General features: G+C 35.3%; 1 protein-coding gene across 2 annotated transcripts in view; it reads right to left on the bottom strand.

Moving 5' to 3' along the window:
* TEX11 (testis expressed 11) overlaps positions 1-20,032 on the bottom strand; it is a 246,857-nt gene that overhangs the window by 102,596 nt on the left and 124,229 nt on the right. For both annotated transcript variants that reach the window (XM_019428651.2, XM_019428652.2), the window contains exon 16: positions 15,280-15,417. In XM_019428651.2, coding sequence (XP_019284196.1) covers positions 15,280-15,417 — 138 coding nt within the window. The remainder of the gene's footprint in view (positions 1-15,279; positions 15,418-20,032) is intronic.

Below are 20,032 nucleotides of genomic sequence, written 5' to 3'. Positions count from 1 at the left end.
GGGATGAGCACTGGGTGTTGTATGTAAGCAATGAATCACAGGAATCTTCCCCCAAAACTAAGAGCACATTGTATACACTGTATCTTAGCCAACTTGACAATAAATCATATATAAAATTTTTTTTAAAGTTTAAAGTTTTTGAAGTCACATTAGACGAGGTAAAGAACCTCCAAAGCCTTTGAAAGCACCCTCTTCTTCCTCTAAGCCTGCTTTTCCTCATCACCTTCATTTATGAAAAATAAAAGAAACTATTTATTACATAAAAAAGGAATACAGGGGTGCTTGGGTGGCTCAGTCGGTTGAGCATTCGACTTCAGCTCAGGGCATGATCTCATGGTCCGTGAGTTCAAGCCCCGCGTCGGGCTCTGTGCTGACAGCTCAGAGCCTGAAGACTGCTTCAGATTCTGTGTCTCCCTCTTCTCTCTGCCTCTCCCCCACTTGCACTCTGTCTCTCTCTCTCTCTCTCAAAAATCAATAAACATTGCCACGTAGTACTCCATTGTGTATATAAACCACAATTTCTTTATCCATTCATCAGTTGATGGACATTTATGCTCTTTCCATAATTTAGCTATTGTTGAGAGTGCTGCTATAAACATTGGGGTACAAGTGCTCCTATGCATCAGTATTCCTGTATCCCTTGGGTAAATTCCTAGCCATATACAGAGAAAGACAGATACCATATGTTTTCACTTTTATGTGGATCCTGAGAAACTTAACAGAAGACCATGGGGGAGGGGAAGGAAAAAAAAAAGAGGTTAGAGTGGGAGAGAGCCAAAGCATAAGAGACTGTTAAAAACTGAGAACAAACTGAGGGTTGATGGGGGGTGGGAGGGAGGGGAGGGTGGGTGATGAGTATTGAAGAGGGCACCTGTTGGGATGAGCACTGGGTGTTGTATGGAAACCAATTTGACAATAAATTTCATATATTGAAAAAAATGAATAAACATTAAAAAAAAAGGAATACAAACAGAAAGATATACCCAATTCATGGATTGGAAGAATATTAAAATGTGCATACTATCCAAAGTAATCTATATATTCAATGCCATCCCTCATTAAAATACCAATAGCATTTTTCACAGAACAAGAACAAATAATCTTAAATTTTGTATAGAACCAGAAAAGATCCCAAGTAGTCAAAACTATCTTTAATATTTTTAATGTTTATTTTATTTTCAGAGAGAGCGAGTGCAAACACAAGTGGGGGAGAGGCAGGGGCAGAGAGAGAGGGAGACACAGAATCTGAAGCCAGCTCTAGACTCCGAGCTGTCAGCACAGAGCCTGACGTGGGGCTCAAACCCACATGACCTGAGCTGAAGTTGGATGCTTAACCATCTGAGCTACCCAGGCACCCCCAAAACGATCTTAAGAAAGATCAAGCTGGAGGTTTCACAATTTCAGATATCAAAAGATACCACAAAGCTATAGTAATCAAAACAGTATGGTACTGACACATAAACAGAAACATAGGTCAATAGAACAGAATAGAACACTCAGAAATAGACCCACACCTGTATGGTCAATTAATCTATTGACAAAGGAGGTAAGAATATACAATGGGGAAAACAGTCTCTTCAAAAATGATGCTGTGAAAACTAGACAGCTACATGCAAAAGAATGAAACTGGACCACCTTCTTACACTATATACAAAAAATAAAATAGAAATGGATTAAAGACCTAAATGTGGGACCTGAAATCACAAAACTCCTAAAAGAAAACATAGGCAGTAATCTCTTGGACATCAGCCTTAGCAACTATTTATGGATGTGTCTTCTCAAGCAAGGGAAACAAAAGCAAACAAACTATTTGGACTATACCAAAATAAATAGCTTCTGCATAGTAAAAGAAACAACCAACAGGGGCGCCTGGGTGGCGCAGTCGGTTAAGCGTCCGACTTCAGCCAGGTCACGATCTCACGGTCCGTGAGTTCGAGCCCCGCGTCAGGCTCTGGGCTGACGGCTCGGAGCCTGGAGCCTGTTTCCGATTCTGTGTCTCCCTCTCTCTCTGCCCCTCCCCCGTTCATGCTCTGTCTCTCTCTGTCCCAAAAATAAATAAAAAACGTTGAAAAAAAAAAATTAAAAAAAAAAAGAAACAACCAACAAAACTAAAAGGTAACCTATGGAATGGGAAAAGACATTTGCAAATGATATAGCCAATAAAGGGTTAGTATCCAAAATATATAAAGAACTTATATAGCTCAACACCAAAAAACAAACAACCCATTTTTTAAAAATGGGCAGAAAACCTGAATAGATATTCCTCCAAAGAAGGCATACAAATGGCCAACAGACACATGAAAAGATAACTCAACATCACTAATTGTCAGGGAAATGAAAATCAAAACCACAATGAGATATCACCTTACATCTGTTAGAATGGCTAGTATTAAAAAGACAAGAATGAACAAGTTTTGGCAAGAAATGTGGAGAAAAGGGAATCCTCATTGCAGTGTTGATTGAAATGTTAATTGTTACAGCCCTTGTGGAAAACAGTACAGAGGCTCATCAGAAAAAATAAAAAACAGTAATACTATTTTTATAGTAAAAATTAATATATGATCCAACCGTTCCACTGCAGGTATTACCTAAATAAAATGAAAAGACTAATTCAAGAAGGTATATGCACCCTTATGTTTACTGTAGCATTATTTACAATAGCTAATATACAGAAGCAACCCAAGTGCTCACTGACAGATGAATAAAGTGGTGTATACAGTGTGTGTGCACGTGCACACACACACACACACACACACACACTGGAATATTACTCAATCATAAAAAACAATGTGGTCTTGCCATTTGCAACAACATGGATGGATCTAAAGGGTATTATGATAAGTGAGGTAAGTCAATCAGAGAAAGATAAATACTACATGATTTCACTTATATGTGAAATCTACAAAACAAACAAAAACAACAAATACTGAGAAGTAACTGGTGGCTGCCAAAGTGGAAGTTGTGGGGGGGGGGATGTGCAAAATAGATAAATGCGATTAAGAGGTACAAAGTTCCATTTATAAAATAAGTCATAGTGATGAAAAGTACAGCATAGGGAATATGGTCAGTAATATTGTAATAATGTATGGTGACAGATGGTGTCTACACTTATCACGGTCAGCACTAATTATAGAACTGTTGACTGAATGTGTTGTACACCAGAAGTTAATATAACATTGTATGTTAATTATACTTCAATTACAAAAGGTCAAAACTGTAACCAACCATTTCAAAATGAGGTTGAAAACATTAAGAAAATTATACAAGATATAAAAGAATGGCATAAAATCAGAATTAGAAAAAATCAGAAATGAAGTGTTAGATCTCAGAAAAAATTAGAAGAAATTACTTCAGAAATGAAGACTGACAAAAAGAAATATGAGAGTAATAAATACAGTCAATAATGTCATAAGAACACAGGGAACATTTTAAAATTTTAAAGGAGGAAATTTTTAAAATTAACTAGAATTGAAGATTATATATATTCTACCACAATAAAAGATAAACATTAAAAAAAGAAGACAACCAAAGTGATCTACAGATTCAATGCAACCCCTATGAAAATCTCAATGCCATTTGTTTTGTTTTTTGTGTGTGTGTGTAGAAATAGAAAAACTCATCCTAAAATTCATATGTAATCTTAAGGGACTCTGAGTAGCCAAAAAAACTTGGAAAAAAAAGAACAAACTTGGATGACTCACACTTCCTAATTTCAAAACTTAGTACAAAGCTACAGTAATCAAAACAGTGTGGTACTTGCATAAGGACAGACATACAGACCAATGAATCGGAATAGAAAGCCCAGATATAACCCCTCACATATATGTTCAAATGATTTTTTATTAGACTGATAAGACCATTCAATGGAAGGACAGTCTTTTCAACAAATTATCCTGGGAAAATAGGATATTCACATGGAAAAGAATGAAGTCAGATCTTTATTGTACCCCATATATAAAAAGTAACTTAAAATGGATCAAAGACCTACATGTAAAAGTTAAAATTATAAGTCTTAGAAGAAAGCATAAGAGGAAATTATGACATTGGATTTGGTGGTGATTTCCTGGATAAGACACTAAACTAAAAAATAGATACTTAGACTTCATCAGAAGTACAAAATGTTTGTGCTTCAAAGGACATTATTCAAGAAAGGAAAATGACAATCCATAGAGTGGGAGAAAATATTTACAAATTATATCTTGATAATAAAAATATCCAGAATACATAAAGAGCTCCTACAACTCATCAACTAAAAAATAAGCAACCCAATTAAAAAATGGGCAGAAAGACTTGGAATTTCTCCAAAGAAGATATACAAATGACCAATAAGTACATGAAACGATGCTCAACATCAGTGCTCATTTAGGGAAATGCAAATCAAAATACAAGAGACCACTTCATACCCACTAGGATGGCTATTATCAAAAAACTAGAAATTGATCAGGATGTGGAGAAATTGGGACACTTCTGCTTTCTGGTGGGAATGTAAAATGACATAGCCATCATGTAAAAAACAGTGGCTATTCCTCAAAATGTTAAACATAGAATTACCATATAATCCTAAGTATATATACAAAAGAACTGAATTCAGGGACTCAGATACTTGTATACCTAGCTCATAGCAATTTTATTCACAAAAACTAAAAGGAAGCAACCCAAGGGTTCATCAACAGATGAATGGATAAACAAAAAGTGGTATATACATACAGTGGAATATCACTGAGTCTTAAAAAGTTAGGGAATTCTGATACATTCTACAACACAGATGAACCTTGAGGACATTACACTCTGTGATACAAACCAGTTACAAATGGACAAATATTGTCTGATTCCACTTATATGAGGTAGCTAAAGTAGTCAAAGCCATAGAAACAGAACACATAATTGTGGTTGCCAAGGGTTAAGCAGTGAAGAGATCAAGGAGTTATTGTTTAGTGGATACAGAGTTTCAGTTTTGCATGCTAAAAAGAGTTGTGGAGAGGGATGCAGAATATTGTGTATGTACTTAATGCCACAGAACTGTGCACTTAAAAAATGGTTAAGATGGTACATTTTACCATAATTTTAAAAATCAATTATATTTCTATATGTTAGCAATGAACATTTGGAAATGTTAGAATGAACATTTGGAAATTGAAATAATAAAGTAAGACCATTTACTATACCATCAAAAACACGGATTCTCGGGGCACCTGGGTGGCTCAGTAGGTTGAGCGCCTGACTTCAGCTCGGGTCATGATCTCGCAGTTCGTGAGTTCGAGCCCTGTGTTGGGCTCTGTGCTGACAGCTCAGAGCCTGGAGCCTGCTTCGGATTCTGGGTCTCCCTCTTTCTCTCTACTACTCCCCTGCTCTGTCTCTGTCTCTGTCTCTCTCTCTCAAAATTAAATAAACATTAAAAAAAAAAACACGGATTCTCTGGGATAAAGTCAGCAAAAAATAAGCAAGATTCTTGTGCTGGAAACTATAAGATAATGATGAAAGAAATTAAAGAAGACCTAAATAAATAAAATGCTATGCTGTGTTAATGGATTTGAATACAATTCTGTTAAGATGTTAACTGTTTCTTAAGTTGACCTAAAGATTCAATGCAATCCCAATAAAAATCCCACCAGACACTTTTTTGTAGTAAATAATAAGCTGATTTTACACTTTATGTGGAAATATAAAGGATTTAGAGTAGTCAAAAGATTCTAAAAAAGAACAAAGTTGAGGACTTACCAGCTGGATTTCAAGACTTACTGTAATACAACATTAGTCAAGACAGTGAGGTATTATTAGCATAAGGACATATACAAAGAAATCAATGGAATCAACAGAATAGAGTACAGAATAGAACAGAGTACAGAAGCAGATCTCAATATTTATGATCACCTGATATTTGACAAAGGTGCCAAGATAATTCAATTGGGTAAGGACAGTCTTTCAATACTGGTACTAGAAGAACATGGAATCTGTATGGGGGGAAAATGAACCTTAACCTTTATCTCTGTCTCTCTCTTCTTTATGTGCACACACACAAATACACACACACACATAGATTAACTCAAAATGGAACACAGGTCTAAAAACAGCTAAAACTATAAAATGTCTATAAGAAAGCATAGAAGAAATGTACAGCCAATGTACAGCCAAGCTTATTAGGAATGCTATAATAAAACATATCAAAAGTGAAAAAAAAGAAAGCACAGAAGAAAAATTCTTTCATCCTGGGGCAAGAAAAGATTTCTAAGGACATAATAAACAAACCATAACAGAAAATATAATAAATTTGACTTTATTAAAACAAACCCACAACATACCTACTAGAATTATAGAAATTAAAAAGTTGAAAATACCGTATGTTGACAAGGATGTGGATGAACTGGCACCTTCATCCATTGATGGCAGGAATGTAAAATGGTAAAACTCCTTTGGAAAACACTTTGGTGGTTTCTTATAAACTTAGAAATATTGTTACCATATAACTTACCATAACTCAGCAATTCCACTTCTGGATACTTCCCCAGAGAAATCAAAACAAATATCTATACAGAGACTTCTGCCTTGAATGTTCATAGTAGCATTATACATAATAGCCTCAAACTGGAAACAACCAAAATGTCCACCAATAGATAAATGGATAAACAAATTGTGATATATCCATGGAATATTACTCAGGAATGATAAGGAACAATCTACTGATATATGTAACAACATGAGTGATTCTCTGAAACACTATGATGAAAGAAGTTAGACCAAAAGAAAGCACAGACTGTATGATTACATGTATATGAAACTCTGTAAATCTAGATAAATCTATAAGTAAATCTAATCAATAGTGATGAATAGTGTATTAGTCATTGCCTGGGGCCGAGAGTGTAGACGGGGACTGACTTGGAAGGAGCACAAAGGAATCTTCTGAGGTAGTGAAGATATTCTATAACTAGATTGAGGTAGTGGGTATACTGGGGTGGTTTTTAGTGTAAATTATACTTCAATAAATTCAATTTTTAAAGTAAATTAATAATGATTTGTAAGAGCCCCTTTGGTTCTAAAAATTCAACAATCTTTGAACTTATGAACTCCAAAAAATCTTCTTTGACTATTTATAGATTTTGCCAGACTATAATATCTTAGACCGATATGGTTGGAAGATTCTCTTAGTCAAAAAAATTCTTCTGATGCTTGAATCTTCTTTATAACACTCACACCAAGTAGTCAGTCATTCGGTCTCTGCTTAAATACCTTCAGGGAGAGGGAATTTACTATATTTTAAGAAAATCCATTTCAGTTTGGGACAGGTCTAATCATTAGACAGAGTTTCCTTATGATGACCTGAAATCTTACTCCCTATATGTCTCACCCATGGAAATATGCATGAAATAAATATAATTCTTTTGATCACTGGCATTCATTCAAATATTAGGAGGAAGCTATTAATGTTCCTTCTAAATCTTCCATTTTCCAAGTTTAAAATCCCTATCTACTTTTAACTATTCTTCAAGTAAGATGGTTTGAGTGGTCTCACCACCCTGAGTGCCTACCCCTTGGCACTCTATTTAGAGTTTGTCAAAATCATCCTTCAAAAGTGTTGCCTCCTAGTCCTACACAATACTGCAGGTATGCTATAACCAGAGCAGAATACAGGGCGATTACCACTCCTTCACATTTCTATTGACACAACTTAATTTGAATTAATTTTCTTAGCATTATTGGCTTATGTTGAGCTCACAGTCAACTAAAAACAACAAATCTTTTACATGTGCTACTGTTTTTTTTTTAATTTTTTAAAATGTTTTATTTATTTTTGAGACAGAGAAAGACAGAGCGTGAACAGAGGAGGAGCAGAGAGAGAGCGAGACACAGAATCCCAAGCAGGCTTTAGGCTCTGAGCTGTAAGCACAGAGCCCGACGCGGGGCTGGAACTCACAAACCGCGAGATCATGCCCTCAGCTGAAGTCGGATGCTTAACGGACTGAGCCACCCAGGCGCCCCTACCTGTACTACTGTTAAGTGACATTTCATCTATTCTGTTCTTGTACAGTTGTTTTGGGGGATCCAAGTATGGAATATTTTGTTATTCCCATAACTGGATCTGCATCTTGTTCAAATGGGATCACCATTTCAGCCTATTGAGGTGTGATTATCTATCTGACTCTGTCTTCTGACATATTAGTTACTCTTTTCAGCTTTAAGTCATATGTACGTATTCATAAAGCTTCAGTCAGGGGCGCCTGGGTGGCTCAGTCGGTTAAGGGTCCGACTTCAGCTCAGGTCATGATCTCGCGGTCCGTGAGTTCGAGCCCCGCGTCGGGCTCTGTGCTGACAGCTCAGAGCCTGGAGCTTGTTTCAGATTCTGTGTCTCCCTCTCTCTCTGACCCTACCCCGTTCATGCTCTGTCTCTCTCTGTCTCAAAAATAAATAAATAAATAAATGTTTAAAAAAAAAAAGCTTCTGTCAGTATTCATAAAGTCATTCATACAGTATTCATAGTCAGTATTCATAAAGCTTCATCGACATATTCTGATTCTAAATTCATATGATATATATATACCACACTACTTGATATTTGAATGTGTACTTTTATTACTTTGTAATTATGTTGTACATGTAAACTTTGTTTCTACAGTAATACTTTAAGCTGATCTATATAGAAAGGATCATGTATTCTACTTATTCTATAATTCCAGGCACAAATTAGGCATTCAATAAATATTTGTTGACTTGAAACCTCAATTACAGTATTTTTATGGTATAGCTGTATCAAGAATGAGCTACAACAGAACTTCGTCTCATTTTTACTTGTGTTTTCTTTTATATTCATACAGATACATTTGTGGGAACAGCTATACCTGCCAAAGCATCACAAAATCAATGAAAAGCTATTATAATAGAAACAAAGCCCACAGTGCCACCTAGTGAACATTACTAGTTTATTTCTTCTGATCACAAGGTCATTTTCAGTCCTACAATGGAATGGCATGATTTTAAAACTCTATATAGTAAATAGAACCAATGTAAAACCGACACATGAGACGTGGTTGTCTTCACTTTAGGTTATATAAATATTCTATAAAAAGTCTTATCTTGTAAGTCTTATCACCACACTGTGCTTTGAGAATGTGCTTTAATTTCATCAATCTAGAGTAGTACTAATGATATTTCATGTAGCTAAATTGCAGTTGTTACCTGAGGATGAGATTTCTGCACTGAGTTAAAGAATGCTCAGCTGAATATTACCGTTTACCAAGATCACCAAAATATTACCCATCTCTTAATGAAAATTAAGGTTTTGTTATGATTTGCAACAAAATCTCATTATATGAAGTTCTGATCAATTGCTCCTATACTTAGACCCACTAAATCTGTCTATTCAAGCCTATGACTTACACAAACCACTTAAAAACTCTCAAAAATAATATAATAAAATTAAGATACTGGACTTAAGGTACTAGAAACTCAGAGTTGATGTCTATGAAACTACATAGTTTAATATTGTCTCAAACAAAGTATTGGAGATACTCAGTGGATAATGGCAATGAAAAATATACATTTATATGATTTCAAAAATAAACCAAAGAAATTACCTATATTTAGAATTGCTATCTCAAAAGGATGTTGCTAAATGCATGAACTAAGGAATCTGTAACATAATCTACTAAGAGTTTAGAGGAATATATTCTCCAACTCCTTTGACCCACCCAAATTAACTTCTGAAATATGATTTAGTATTTCATTTAAAAAAAATAATAAAACAAAATGTGTTTCCCTCTTCCAAAAGGAAAAGAAATGATAGAAAGGAACAATGGGGTGATTTCTAATATAATACAATCTCCTTCAGTTCTGATAATCAAGCACAGATCTTGATCACTTTTAGTTTCCAATTATCAGAAATAGCATGAACAAGTGCAATTCCTTTCATCACAAGAAACTGACAGGTATTTATTGAGTTTCTATGACTATTCTTTATGTAATGAGTGTTCACTATGCATTAGGCTCTATGCTAGCTATCAGGGAAAATAAAGGTAAGCTATGGTCCCTCCCTCAAGGAGGTGGCAATCTAATAGGGGACTAAGTCAGGTATATAAATAACTAGAACACAAGGCAGAACACAAGCACCTGGGTATAAACAGAAATGTTACAAAGTTTTAGTGGAAGAGCAAGACTCAGAAATTTCCTTATAAAGCTAAGACTGTCACTAGGATAGGCTCTGAAAAGGGAAATTTCATAATGTAGGGATGCAGCGAAGAGGTATTTTGCAATGGAGAAGCATGGAAAAGGGTACAGAGGTAGAAAAGCATAGATCATGGTTAGGAAGCTACAAATAATTCAATTCAGGCTAAACATAGTATACATGTAATGGAAATAAAACAGGATCATTATTTATGGATTCTGGAGGACACTAGAACTAAGGAATTTGGTCTTTATTTACAAGGAGCCACTGAAGACTATCGAGTGGCTCCCTGTAACTGTTAAAATATTATTCTAATAGTCATAGAGGTGATGAAAGCTTGGATTAGAGTAGTGAGGTAAAGATGGAAGAGGAGACAGCTGGCAAAAATATTGCAGAGGTAGAATTGATCAGACATGGCACATGATGAATAGAAAAGAAGGAATCCATGAATCTAAAATTTCAGTCTTAGACAAGAGCTGGATATACCCAAAGATAGTATAAAAGTGAATGTGGGCTATGACAGAGATCAGGGCTAGACATACAGATTTGGGAATGAAGAGTTGAAGCTAAAAAGGATTACTGAGGGTAGAGTGTACAGAAGAAAAAAGAGAGATCAGAGAATAAATTCATTCAACAAATGTTTATTGAAAGCATGGTTGTGGGTGTTAGGGATAAAATAGTGAACAGGATAAACATAGTACTTGCCCTCATCCAATATTTATTTGGTGAAAAGAGACAGTAACAGAAATAGAGAAAGAATAGTCAGAATAATAAATAGGATTAAGAGAAGATGTCATAGAAGCCAAAGAGAAGGTTTCTAGAAGGATGAAGTGGTTGACAGTATTATACTGTTTTGTTCTAGAGAGATCAGAAGACAAGAAGGACTGAGAAAAGATTAGACTTGATCATTAAAAGGTCACTTGTCTTCAAAAGAGCAGTTTATAGAATCATAGATGTAAAAATCAAGTGGGGAGTAGGTGGTGAGGCCAAAAACCTTAGAGTCAGCCTTGTCTATTCTTTCTCTTCTACCCTGTCTAGTATGTCAGGGAATTCTATCATCTTTACTTTTATAATCTATCCAGAATCTGATCCCGATCCACAATTCTTCCGCACTGGTCCATGCCACCTCATCTCTTGCCTTGTTATTTCAATGGCCTCCAAACTGGTCTCCTTGCTTCCACCCTTGCACCCACCCTAGTCTATCCAACACAGTGATAAGAGTGATCTTATTAAAATGCAAGTCATATCATGTGATTCCTCTGCCCAAGGCCCCTCATTAGCTTCCCATCTCACTCAGAGTTAATGACATAAATCGTTACAATGACCTACAATGTCTTTCTTATGGGATCTGTTTCCCCACTACTTCCCTGATCACAGCTTCTGCTTTTCCTAATATTACTTCTGTTGCAGCCACATTAGTCCTTTTGCTATCCCTCAAATACCCCAGGTATGCTCCTATCCCCACAACCTTTGCACTTTCAATTCCCACTATTTGGACTGCTGTTTTTTCAGATATCCACATAGCCAGATCCCTCACTTCCTCAGGTCTCTATTCAAAAGCCACCTTCTCACTGAGGCCTTCCTTGGCCACTGTTATCTAAAATTTCAACCCTTCATTGCTCTTCTAAAATATTTAATGCCACCCTTTCCTGCTTAGTTTTCTCCTTAGCACTTACCACTATTTAATATAACAGGGTCAGAAAACTATGGCATTTGGGCCACTTCTAGACCACCATCTATTTTTGTACAGTCCACAAACTAAGAAGGGTTGTACATTTTTGAAAGGTTGAAAAAATTCCAAAGAAGAATAATATTTTATTACACATGAAAATTATATGAAATTCAAATTTCAGTGTTCCTAAGTAAGTTTTATTACAACACAACCATGCCAAATTGTTTACATATGGCCTACAATTGCTTTCATGGTACAAAATCAGAGTTGAGTATTTACAACAAAGGCTGTATGGCCTAGAAAACCTAAAATATTTACTACCTGGTTCTTTACAGAAAATTTGTTGACCTCTGTAATATACCATAATATTCATCTTTTTATTGTCTGTCTCTCCTAGTAGAACGATAAACTCCATGGGTATAGGTGTTTATGTCTACTTTGTTCATTACTATACTCCAATGCCTAGGACAGTACTTAATGTATAATAGTCAATAAACATTTTTTTTAATAAATGGACACTAAAAAAATGTCAGCATTAATTTTAGGTTAAAAAGATTGGTGAAAAAAGGAAGGACAAAGAGAGAACTGTAATTTGAGTAGGATGACAAGAATGAAGAAAGGTTTCTGAATAAAAAAGACCTCAAAATAACTGTAGTGACAAGGAAAGAAATAGTTGAGAGAAAAATATTAAAGAGCTAAAGTGAGATTGGTAGAGAAGGTTTCCAGAGAACGTTCTTTCTAAGAGATAAGGAAGAAAGAGTAAAGAGATGAGTAAAGAAAGGAGAAGTTGATGAAGTTCATGTTAGTGGCTGCAAGTTCAGAAACTTACAAGATAAAGTTTTTTTTAAAAAATTTTTTAATGTTTATTTATTTTTGAGACAGAGAGAGACAGAGCACAAGCAGGGGAGGAGCAGAGAGAGAGGGAGACACAGAATCCAGGAGAGAGGGAGACACAGAATCCAAAACAGGCTCCAGGCTCTGAGCTGTCAGCACAGAGCCCGACATGGGGCTTGAACTCACAAACCGTGAGATCATGACCTGAGCCAAAGCGGGACGCTCAACCGACTGAGCCACCCAGGCACGCCACAAGATAACGTTGTTTTTTTTTTTTTTTAAGATAAAGTTGTTTGATAAAGGGAAGGGTAAGGTATGGGGGCTTAAAAACAAAAAAATCCTGGAATCACCATTGTGAGGAATATGACAGAAAGTTAACAAGAGTCCGTTTTACAGAGTGCCTAGCTGAAAAACTATGAAATTTTAGCAGATCCAATAAACATGGTTTCATAAATTTCCTGAATAGCATTCAAACAGCTCAAGGGAAGGAGTGAAAAAAAAAAGCAGACGATGAAAATTAACAAGGTGGGAACAGTAAAATAGTAAAATATAATGGACTGTGTTACTTCTTCTCACCTTTCTGTCTTAGTGCATAGGAGAGTATTCCTTACATATGAAGGGTACCAAATCAATGTTTAAGTTCGAGACAGGAAGGATGAAAGAGAAAAATACACTAACAGTAATCAAACAAGATTACATTGATCATACTGAAAATAACCTTCGGCTTCACCACCAATCTGGCCTTAAGTGATATAATCGCATACTGAACATACACTATTAGGATGGGCCTGGTTTCCTGCTCTTTTCTTCTTCCCCTTCTACCAATACCATTTGAACTCCAAATTATAGACTAAGTCCTATATTAGGCTCTAGGATCAAACTTCATATTTGTTAGAGGAGACTTAAGAAGCACTGCTTCGAGGTGCGTGGATGGCCCAATTGGTGGAACATGTGACTCTTGATCTCAGTGTCTTGAGTTCGAGCCCTACATTGGGTATAGATTACTTTAAAAAAAAAAAAAAGAAGCACTGCTTCAAGTCTTGAAAGATTGTGTCTACTCACTTCATATTCTCCTAGGAACTGCATTCCAGCCTGGCCTGCTATTCCTGACCTTTAAAACAGCCTTGTATTCTCATCCCTTTAGGTTTGGAACTCTACCTTGCTCTTTCTAGTCTGTCTACATAAAGATTTGAGTTCTGCCTTTGAATCCAAATCTCTATGGCTGAAGACCTGTTCCCTGCTGATATACTTATATGATACCAACTATTTGCATGCCTAACTTATAGAATATTTCCAACACTTAGATTTTCTTCCTTGCCATGATCTGTTTATCTGCCTATTAAAATACCCTGATGCCAACTGCTTGGTTGAATCAAAGGCAACTACGTCTTGTTCACGTCTGTAACCTCAGAGGCTATCATAGTATCTTGTGCCGTGCCCTTTCCGTTGGCATTAGCTGAACAGATATCCTTCCTTGGTGTGAAAATGCAACCATTCCCCACAAATGGCATGTCTGGCTCCAGGTGCAGGTCCTTCGCAATCTGCCAGGCCAACATAAATCATGGAAGTTACAGTAACTTTCTTATCACCTTCTTTAAGTCTTCAAGTAAGCAGTAAGCAACTATCTTTCTGAAATAGTTAATAGTATCCTATGCAGAAATATAATGAATTAGGTAACAAAATCTGTGTGATAACTTTTTCAGGACTTTCAGTAAACAGTAGTCAACTGTCTTTCTGAAACACTTAAGTGCTAGCCTGTGCTGAAATATCATGAACTAAGTAACGTTTCAACTTCTCTTCTAGAACTATGAATTTTGAATATATAAACTAAATGGTAAATATTGTTTTGAAAGAAAATTTGAAGTATTTAGTCAAATAAACAACCCTTCAAAGTAAACAAAAACTCAAAGAAAATGTCTGGAATTACAACCCTTAATCACATATCCCCCCCTAAACTTATCATTAAAACCTGAAAAGCAACAAAGGCCTTCATATTTTATCTGGGTCCACACTTGTCCTTTTCACCTGTTCTTCCACAAGCCAATACCCTTCCCCAATATGTGCATACTACATGATACCCAAAGGAAGAAATGTCCCAATTGCTTTGGGAAATATGAATGGTTTATCTTTAAATAAGTTGTTTTCTCATTCACCTCCTAGAATTTTGTCCTGATAAACAATCAAATGCTAAACATTTTCTAGAGTGGTTGTATAGGCAACAGGTTACCCAGTAAGTAAAAGACCATTTTATACAAGTATTTTCCCACACTGAATGCTTGGCCAATAAAAGCATACCTTATAATTTAGTCTGTTTCAAAGGACAATGCTGCAAATGGTTAGTAGCAGACAACTTTGCTTAAAAGTTCCAATGATATATTACTTTTCAGAAAAAGGTGCCAACTCCCCCCCCCCCCCCCAGTAACTAATGGAATTAATGGTTTTCCTAATTCTCTCCTTCTGGGAAGTCCCAATCAGGAAAATATCAATTTGAGTTCATCTTATATGAAGAAACTCTCAGACATTCTAACCTAATAGCCAAGATGTCACACCAAACTGTGTCTATCTCTCTGCCATTGCACATGACATTTTCTGCCACTGAAAAATAGATAAATCAAAGGACCTTATCAAGTTGTTTCAAATGCAGGTAACAGGAAGCCATATTCCTCTGCAGCTTGGCCAAGTCCAGATCCGTTTTATCGATTGCATAAAATCTCAGAGAATAATGGTACCAGTTTAGGGCTTCAGCATAATTTTGTACCTGAAGTTTAAAAAGAAATAAGAAAATTACAGAGGTATCTCCACATTTGACCTTAATTTTTCTAAGTCACCTCTAGAAAAAAAACAAAAGATTGTTTTATTTTCCTTTTCAGGCAACAAAACCACAACACCCTCTCTAGTTGAGTTATAAGTAAATTTTATGATCCATCTGGATCAGTGTAAGTTACAGATAAAGTGACAATTAATATTCTCTCCTTTCCCCATATTAGAAATTTCACAGAAACCATCAACAAAAGTAAAAGGCAACCTATGGAATGGGAGAAAATATCTGCAAAGCACATAGTCAATAGAGGGTTAATATCCAAAATATACAAAGAACTCCTACAACTCAATAGTAAAAAAAAAAATCCAATTTAAAAATGGGCAAAGGATCTGAATAGACATTTTTCCAGAGAAGACATATAAATGGTCACCAGGTACAAGAAAAGGTGCTCAACATCACTAATCTTTCAGAAAATGCAAATCAAAACCACAATGAGATGTCATCCATCTCACATCAAAAACTGCTATCATCAAAAAGCAAAAGATCATAAATGTTAGTGAAGATGTGGAGAAAAGGGAAACCTTGTATGATATTGGTGGGAATGTAAAATGGTAGGATCACCATGGAAAATAGTATCGAGGTTTCTCAAGAAATTAAAATTAGATCTACCATATGATCCAGCAATCCCACTTCATTATGTGAAAGAGATACCTGTACTCCCATGTTAAATATTCACAATTAGTCAAGCTATAAAAAACCCAAGTGTCCATTTACTGATGAACGGATAAAGAAAATATGGTATATGTATGTCATAGAATCTTATTCAGCCATAAAAAAGAGGGAAATCCTGCCATTTGAGACAAGGATGAACCTGGAGGACTAGTATACTAGTGAAATAAGCCAGAAAGAGACAAATATTTCATGTGATCACTTATATGTGGAATCTGAAAACAAACAGTCAAACTCATAGAAACAGAGAGTACAATAGTGGTTGTGAGGGGAAGGGGTAGGGGAAATGGGGAGAGGTTGGTAAAATGGTACAAACTTTCAGTTATAAGATGAAAAAAGCCTGAAGATCTAATGTATAATATGGTGACTATAGCTGATAATACTGTATTGTATAACTGAGTTTTGCTAAGAGAGTAGGACTTAAGTGTTTTCGCCAGAAAAGGGTGACAAATATGTTAATTAAATCAATGGTTAGAACTCTTTCACAATGTATACATATACCTAACCAAATCATATTGTACACTTATATAATTTTCTCAATTTTACCTCAATAAATTTTTAAAAAGAAACGTCACATGTAGGATGAAAAGTCTGAGGGGTAACGAACTACCCTAGAAAACTCAAAATCTAATTTTTAAGTTATTAAAATGACAGTGATAAAATTTTTAAAAGAGAATATCCATAATTCACCATGCTAATACAGCTATTTTTATTTTTCTACATTCCATTTTAACTTTGTCCTTTTGTATTTGTATATAGTTGCAATCATAGCTTATGTTAGAGTTTCACGTCCTATTCTTTCCATTTGACTTTGTTTTGTAAATGTTAAACTATGTTATTATGGAGTCTCAACAGTTGTCAATTTAAGGAATATTTATATTAAGTTAATACGCAATGATTTTCTTAATATTGGATATCTCATTGATTTCTAGGTTTTCACTCTTATAATAAAATGCCACTGTGTTTTTGTAGAATGTTTGTTTTGCTTTTTTTTCACTTTTGAGGCACCAACAAATTTTCAGTGGTAAGACACCATTAGGAAAAATGATAGAAATAACCTGGATAACTTTTTTTTAAGCTAAGAAAATTCAGATTGCTCATGCACACCAAGGTAAGGAAGATGAGTCTCTTGGACCCTCTATCATGAAGCTTCACATTTTCAATGAAGAACAAGAGCCATTAGGACCCAAATGGAATAAAACACTCTGTAACTGGAAACAGCTATACTGTTTAGCTCCAACATTGCCTTTGACTATTTAGAATTAAGATTATATTCTTCTCCAGGGATGGAAATGGGAGTTTAAAAATAAACATCCTGCAAGACTGGAAAATGAGGGGAAGGATACAGAATAATAGAAGAGAATTCTGAAGTAATTTTACATCTGCTCAGTAAAGAAATACAGGCCCTCTAAAAGAAAACAAGAATGCCATTCTATTTTGCAGTACCTGATTTTACGGAGTAAAAGAAGACATTTTGATATATGAATACATTGTGAAATAATCACCACAATCAAGCTAATTAACATATCCACCACCTCAAATAGTTACCTTTTTTGTGGTGAAAACACCTAAAAATTATTCTCTTAGCAAATTCCAAGTACACAATACATTATTATAATTATAGGCATCATGAAGTAACTTAGGTCTCTGTAACTTATTCATTCAAAAACTGAAGTTTGTATCCTTTGACCAACATACCCCCAATTCCCCCAATTCCCAAACCCTGATAACTACCATTCTATTCTGTTTTTAGGAGTTCGAATTATTTATTTATTTATTTATTTGTTTGTTTGTTTATTTTTTATTTTTAAAAAATGTTTATTTTTGAGAGAGAGAGGTGGAGCACAAGCAGGGGAGGGGCAGAGAGAGAGGGAGACACAGAATCCAAAGCAGGCTTCAGGCTCTGAGCTGTTAGCACAGAGCCTGACGCAGGCTCGAACTCATGGACCGCAAGATAATGACCTGAGCTGAAGTTGGACACTCAACCAACTAAGCCACCTAGGCGCCCTGAGTTTGACTCTTTTAGATTCCACATATAAACTGAGATCACACAGTATATGTCTTTCTGTGTCTGTCTTACTTCACTTAGCATAATGTCTTCCAGATTCATCTGTGTTGTTACAAATGACGGGTTTTCCTGTAGATATTTTGGCTAGTATGAATATTTTAACACTATTAATTCTTCCAATCTGCAAACACAAGATATCTTTCCATTTATCTGTGTCTTCAATTTCTTTCATCAATGTCTTACAGTTTTCAGTGTACAGATCTTTCATCTCCTTGGTTAAATTTATTTTTAAGTATTTTATTTTATTTTATTTATTTATTTATTTTTATTTATTTTTGGGACAGAGAGAGACAGAGCATGAATGGGGGAGGGGCAGAGAGAGAGGGAGACACAGAATCGGAAACAGGCTCCAGGCTCCGAGCCATCAGCCCAGAGCCTGACGCGGGGCTCGAACTCACGGACCGTGAGATCATGACCTGGCTGAAGTCGGACGCTTAACCGACTGCGCCACCCAGGCGCCCCTATTTTTAAGTATTTTAGATGCCATGTTAAATGGGATTGTTTTCTTAGTTTCTTTTTCAGATAGTTCATGGATTATACCTAAAAGGGCAACTAATTTTTGTATATTGATTTCATATCCTGCAATTTCACTGAATTTCTTCAGCAGTTTTATTTGGTGGAGTCTTTAAGGTTTTCTATATATAATATTATGTCATCTGTAAACACAATTTTGCTTCTTCCTTTCCAATTTGAATGCCTTTTATTTATTTTTCTTGCCTAAATGATCTGGTTAGGACCTTCAATACTATGTTGAATAGAGGTGGTAAGAATGAACATCCTTGTCTAGTTCCTGATCTTTGATGAAAAGTTTTCCATTTTTCACCATGGAATATGATGTTACCTGTGGGCTTGTCATGTAAGGCCTTTATTATGTTGAGGTACATTCCTTTTACACCTAATTTGTTGAGTTTTCATAACGTAAGGATGCTGAATTCTGTGAAATGTTTTTTTCTGCATTTATTGATATAATCATATGATTTTTATCCTACATTCTGTTCAATGTGATGTATCATATTTACTGACTTGCAGATGTTAAACCATCCTTGCATTCCAGAGGAAAATCCTACTTGGTCATTGGGTAAAATCCTTTTAAAATGCTGTTGAATTCAGTTTGCTTGTATTGTGTTGAGGGTTTTGTTCATCAGGGATATTGGCCTGTAGTTACCTTTTCTTGTAGTGTCCTTGTCTGGCTTTGTCAGGTCAATGTTGGCCATGTAAAATTAGTTTGGAAGTGTCTGGGATAAGTGTGAGTTTGAGAACAAATTGGCATTAATTCTTCTTCAAATGTTTGGTAGAATTTTACCAGTGAAACCATTTGGTAGTAGCCATTACTTCATTGGGAGATTTTTGATTACTGATTCAATCTCCTCAAATCATTATTATCTGTTCACATTTTCTATTTGTTCATGATTCAACCTAGATACATTGTGTATTTCTAGAAATTTATGCATTTCTTCTAAGTTATCCAATTTGTTGTCATATAATTGTTCACTATAGCTTCTTATAATCCTTTGTATTTATGTGGTATCAATTGTAATGTTTCCCCTTTCATTTCTAATTTTATTTGAGTTTGCTGTCTTTTTTTCCTGGTTAGTCTAGTTAAACATTTGTCAATTTCATTTATCTTTTCAAAAAACCAACTCTCATTTTCACTGAAATTTTCTACTGTTTTTTAAATCTCTATTTCATTCATTTCTGCTCCTGCTTTTTGTTGTTTCCTTCCTTCTGCTATCTTTGGGCTTATTCTTTTTCTAGTTCCTTGAGGTATAAAGTTAGGTTGTTTATTGTTTTTATGTCTATTTTAATTCTAGTGTA

Source organism: Panthera pardus, unplaced genomic scaffold, assembly GCF_024362965.1.
Source record: "Panthera pardus isolate Hobbes unplaced genomic scaffold, ASM2436296v1 HiC_scaffold_27, whole genome shotgun sequence".
Taxonomy (NCBI): domain Eukaryota; kingdom Metazoa; phylum Chordata; class Mammalia; order Carnivora; family Felidae; genus Panthera; species Panthera pardus.
The sequence above is the reverse complement of the archived record's forward strand: the minus strand, read 5'-3'. Positions and strand labels throughout refer to the sequence as shown.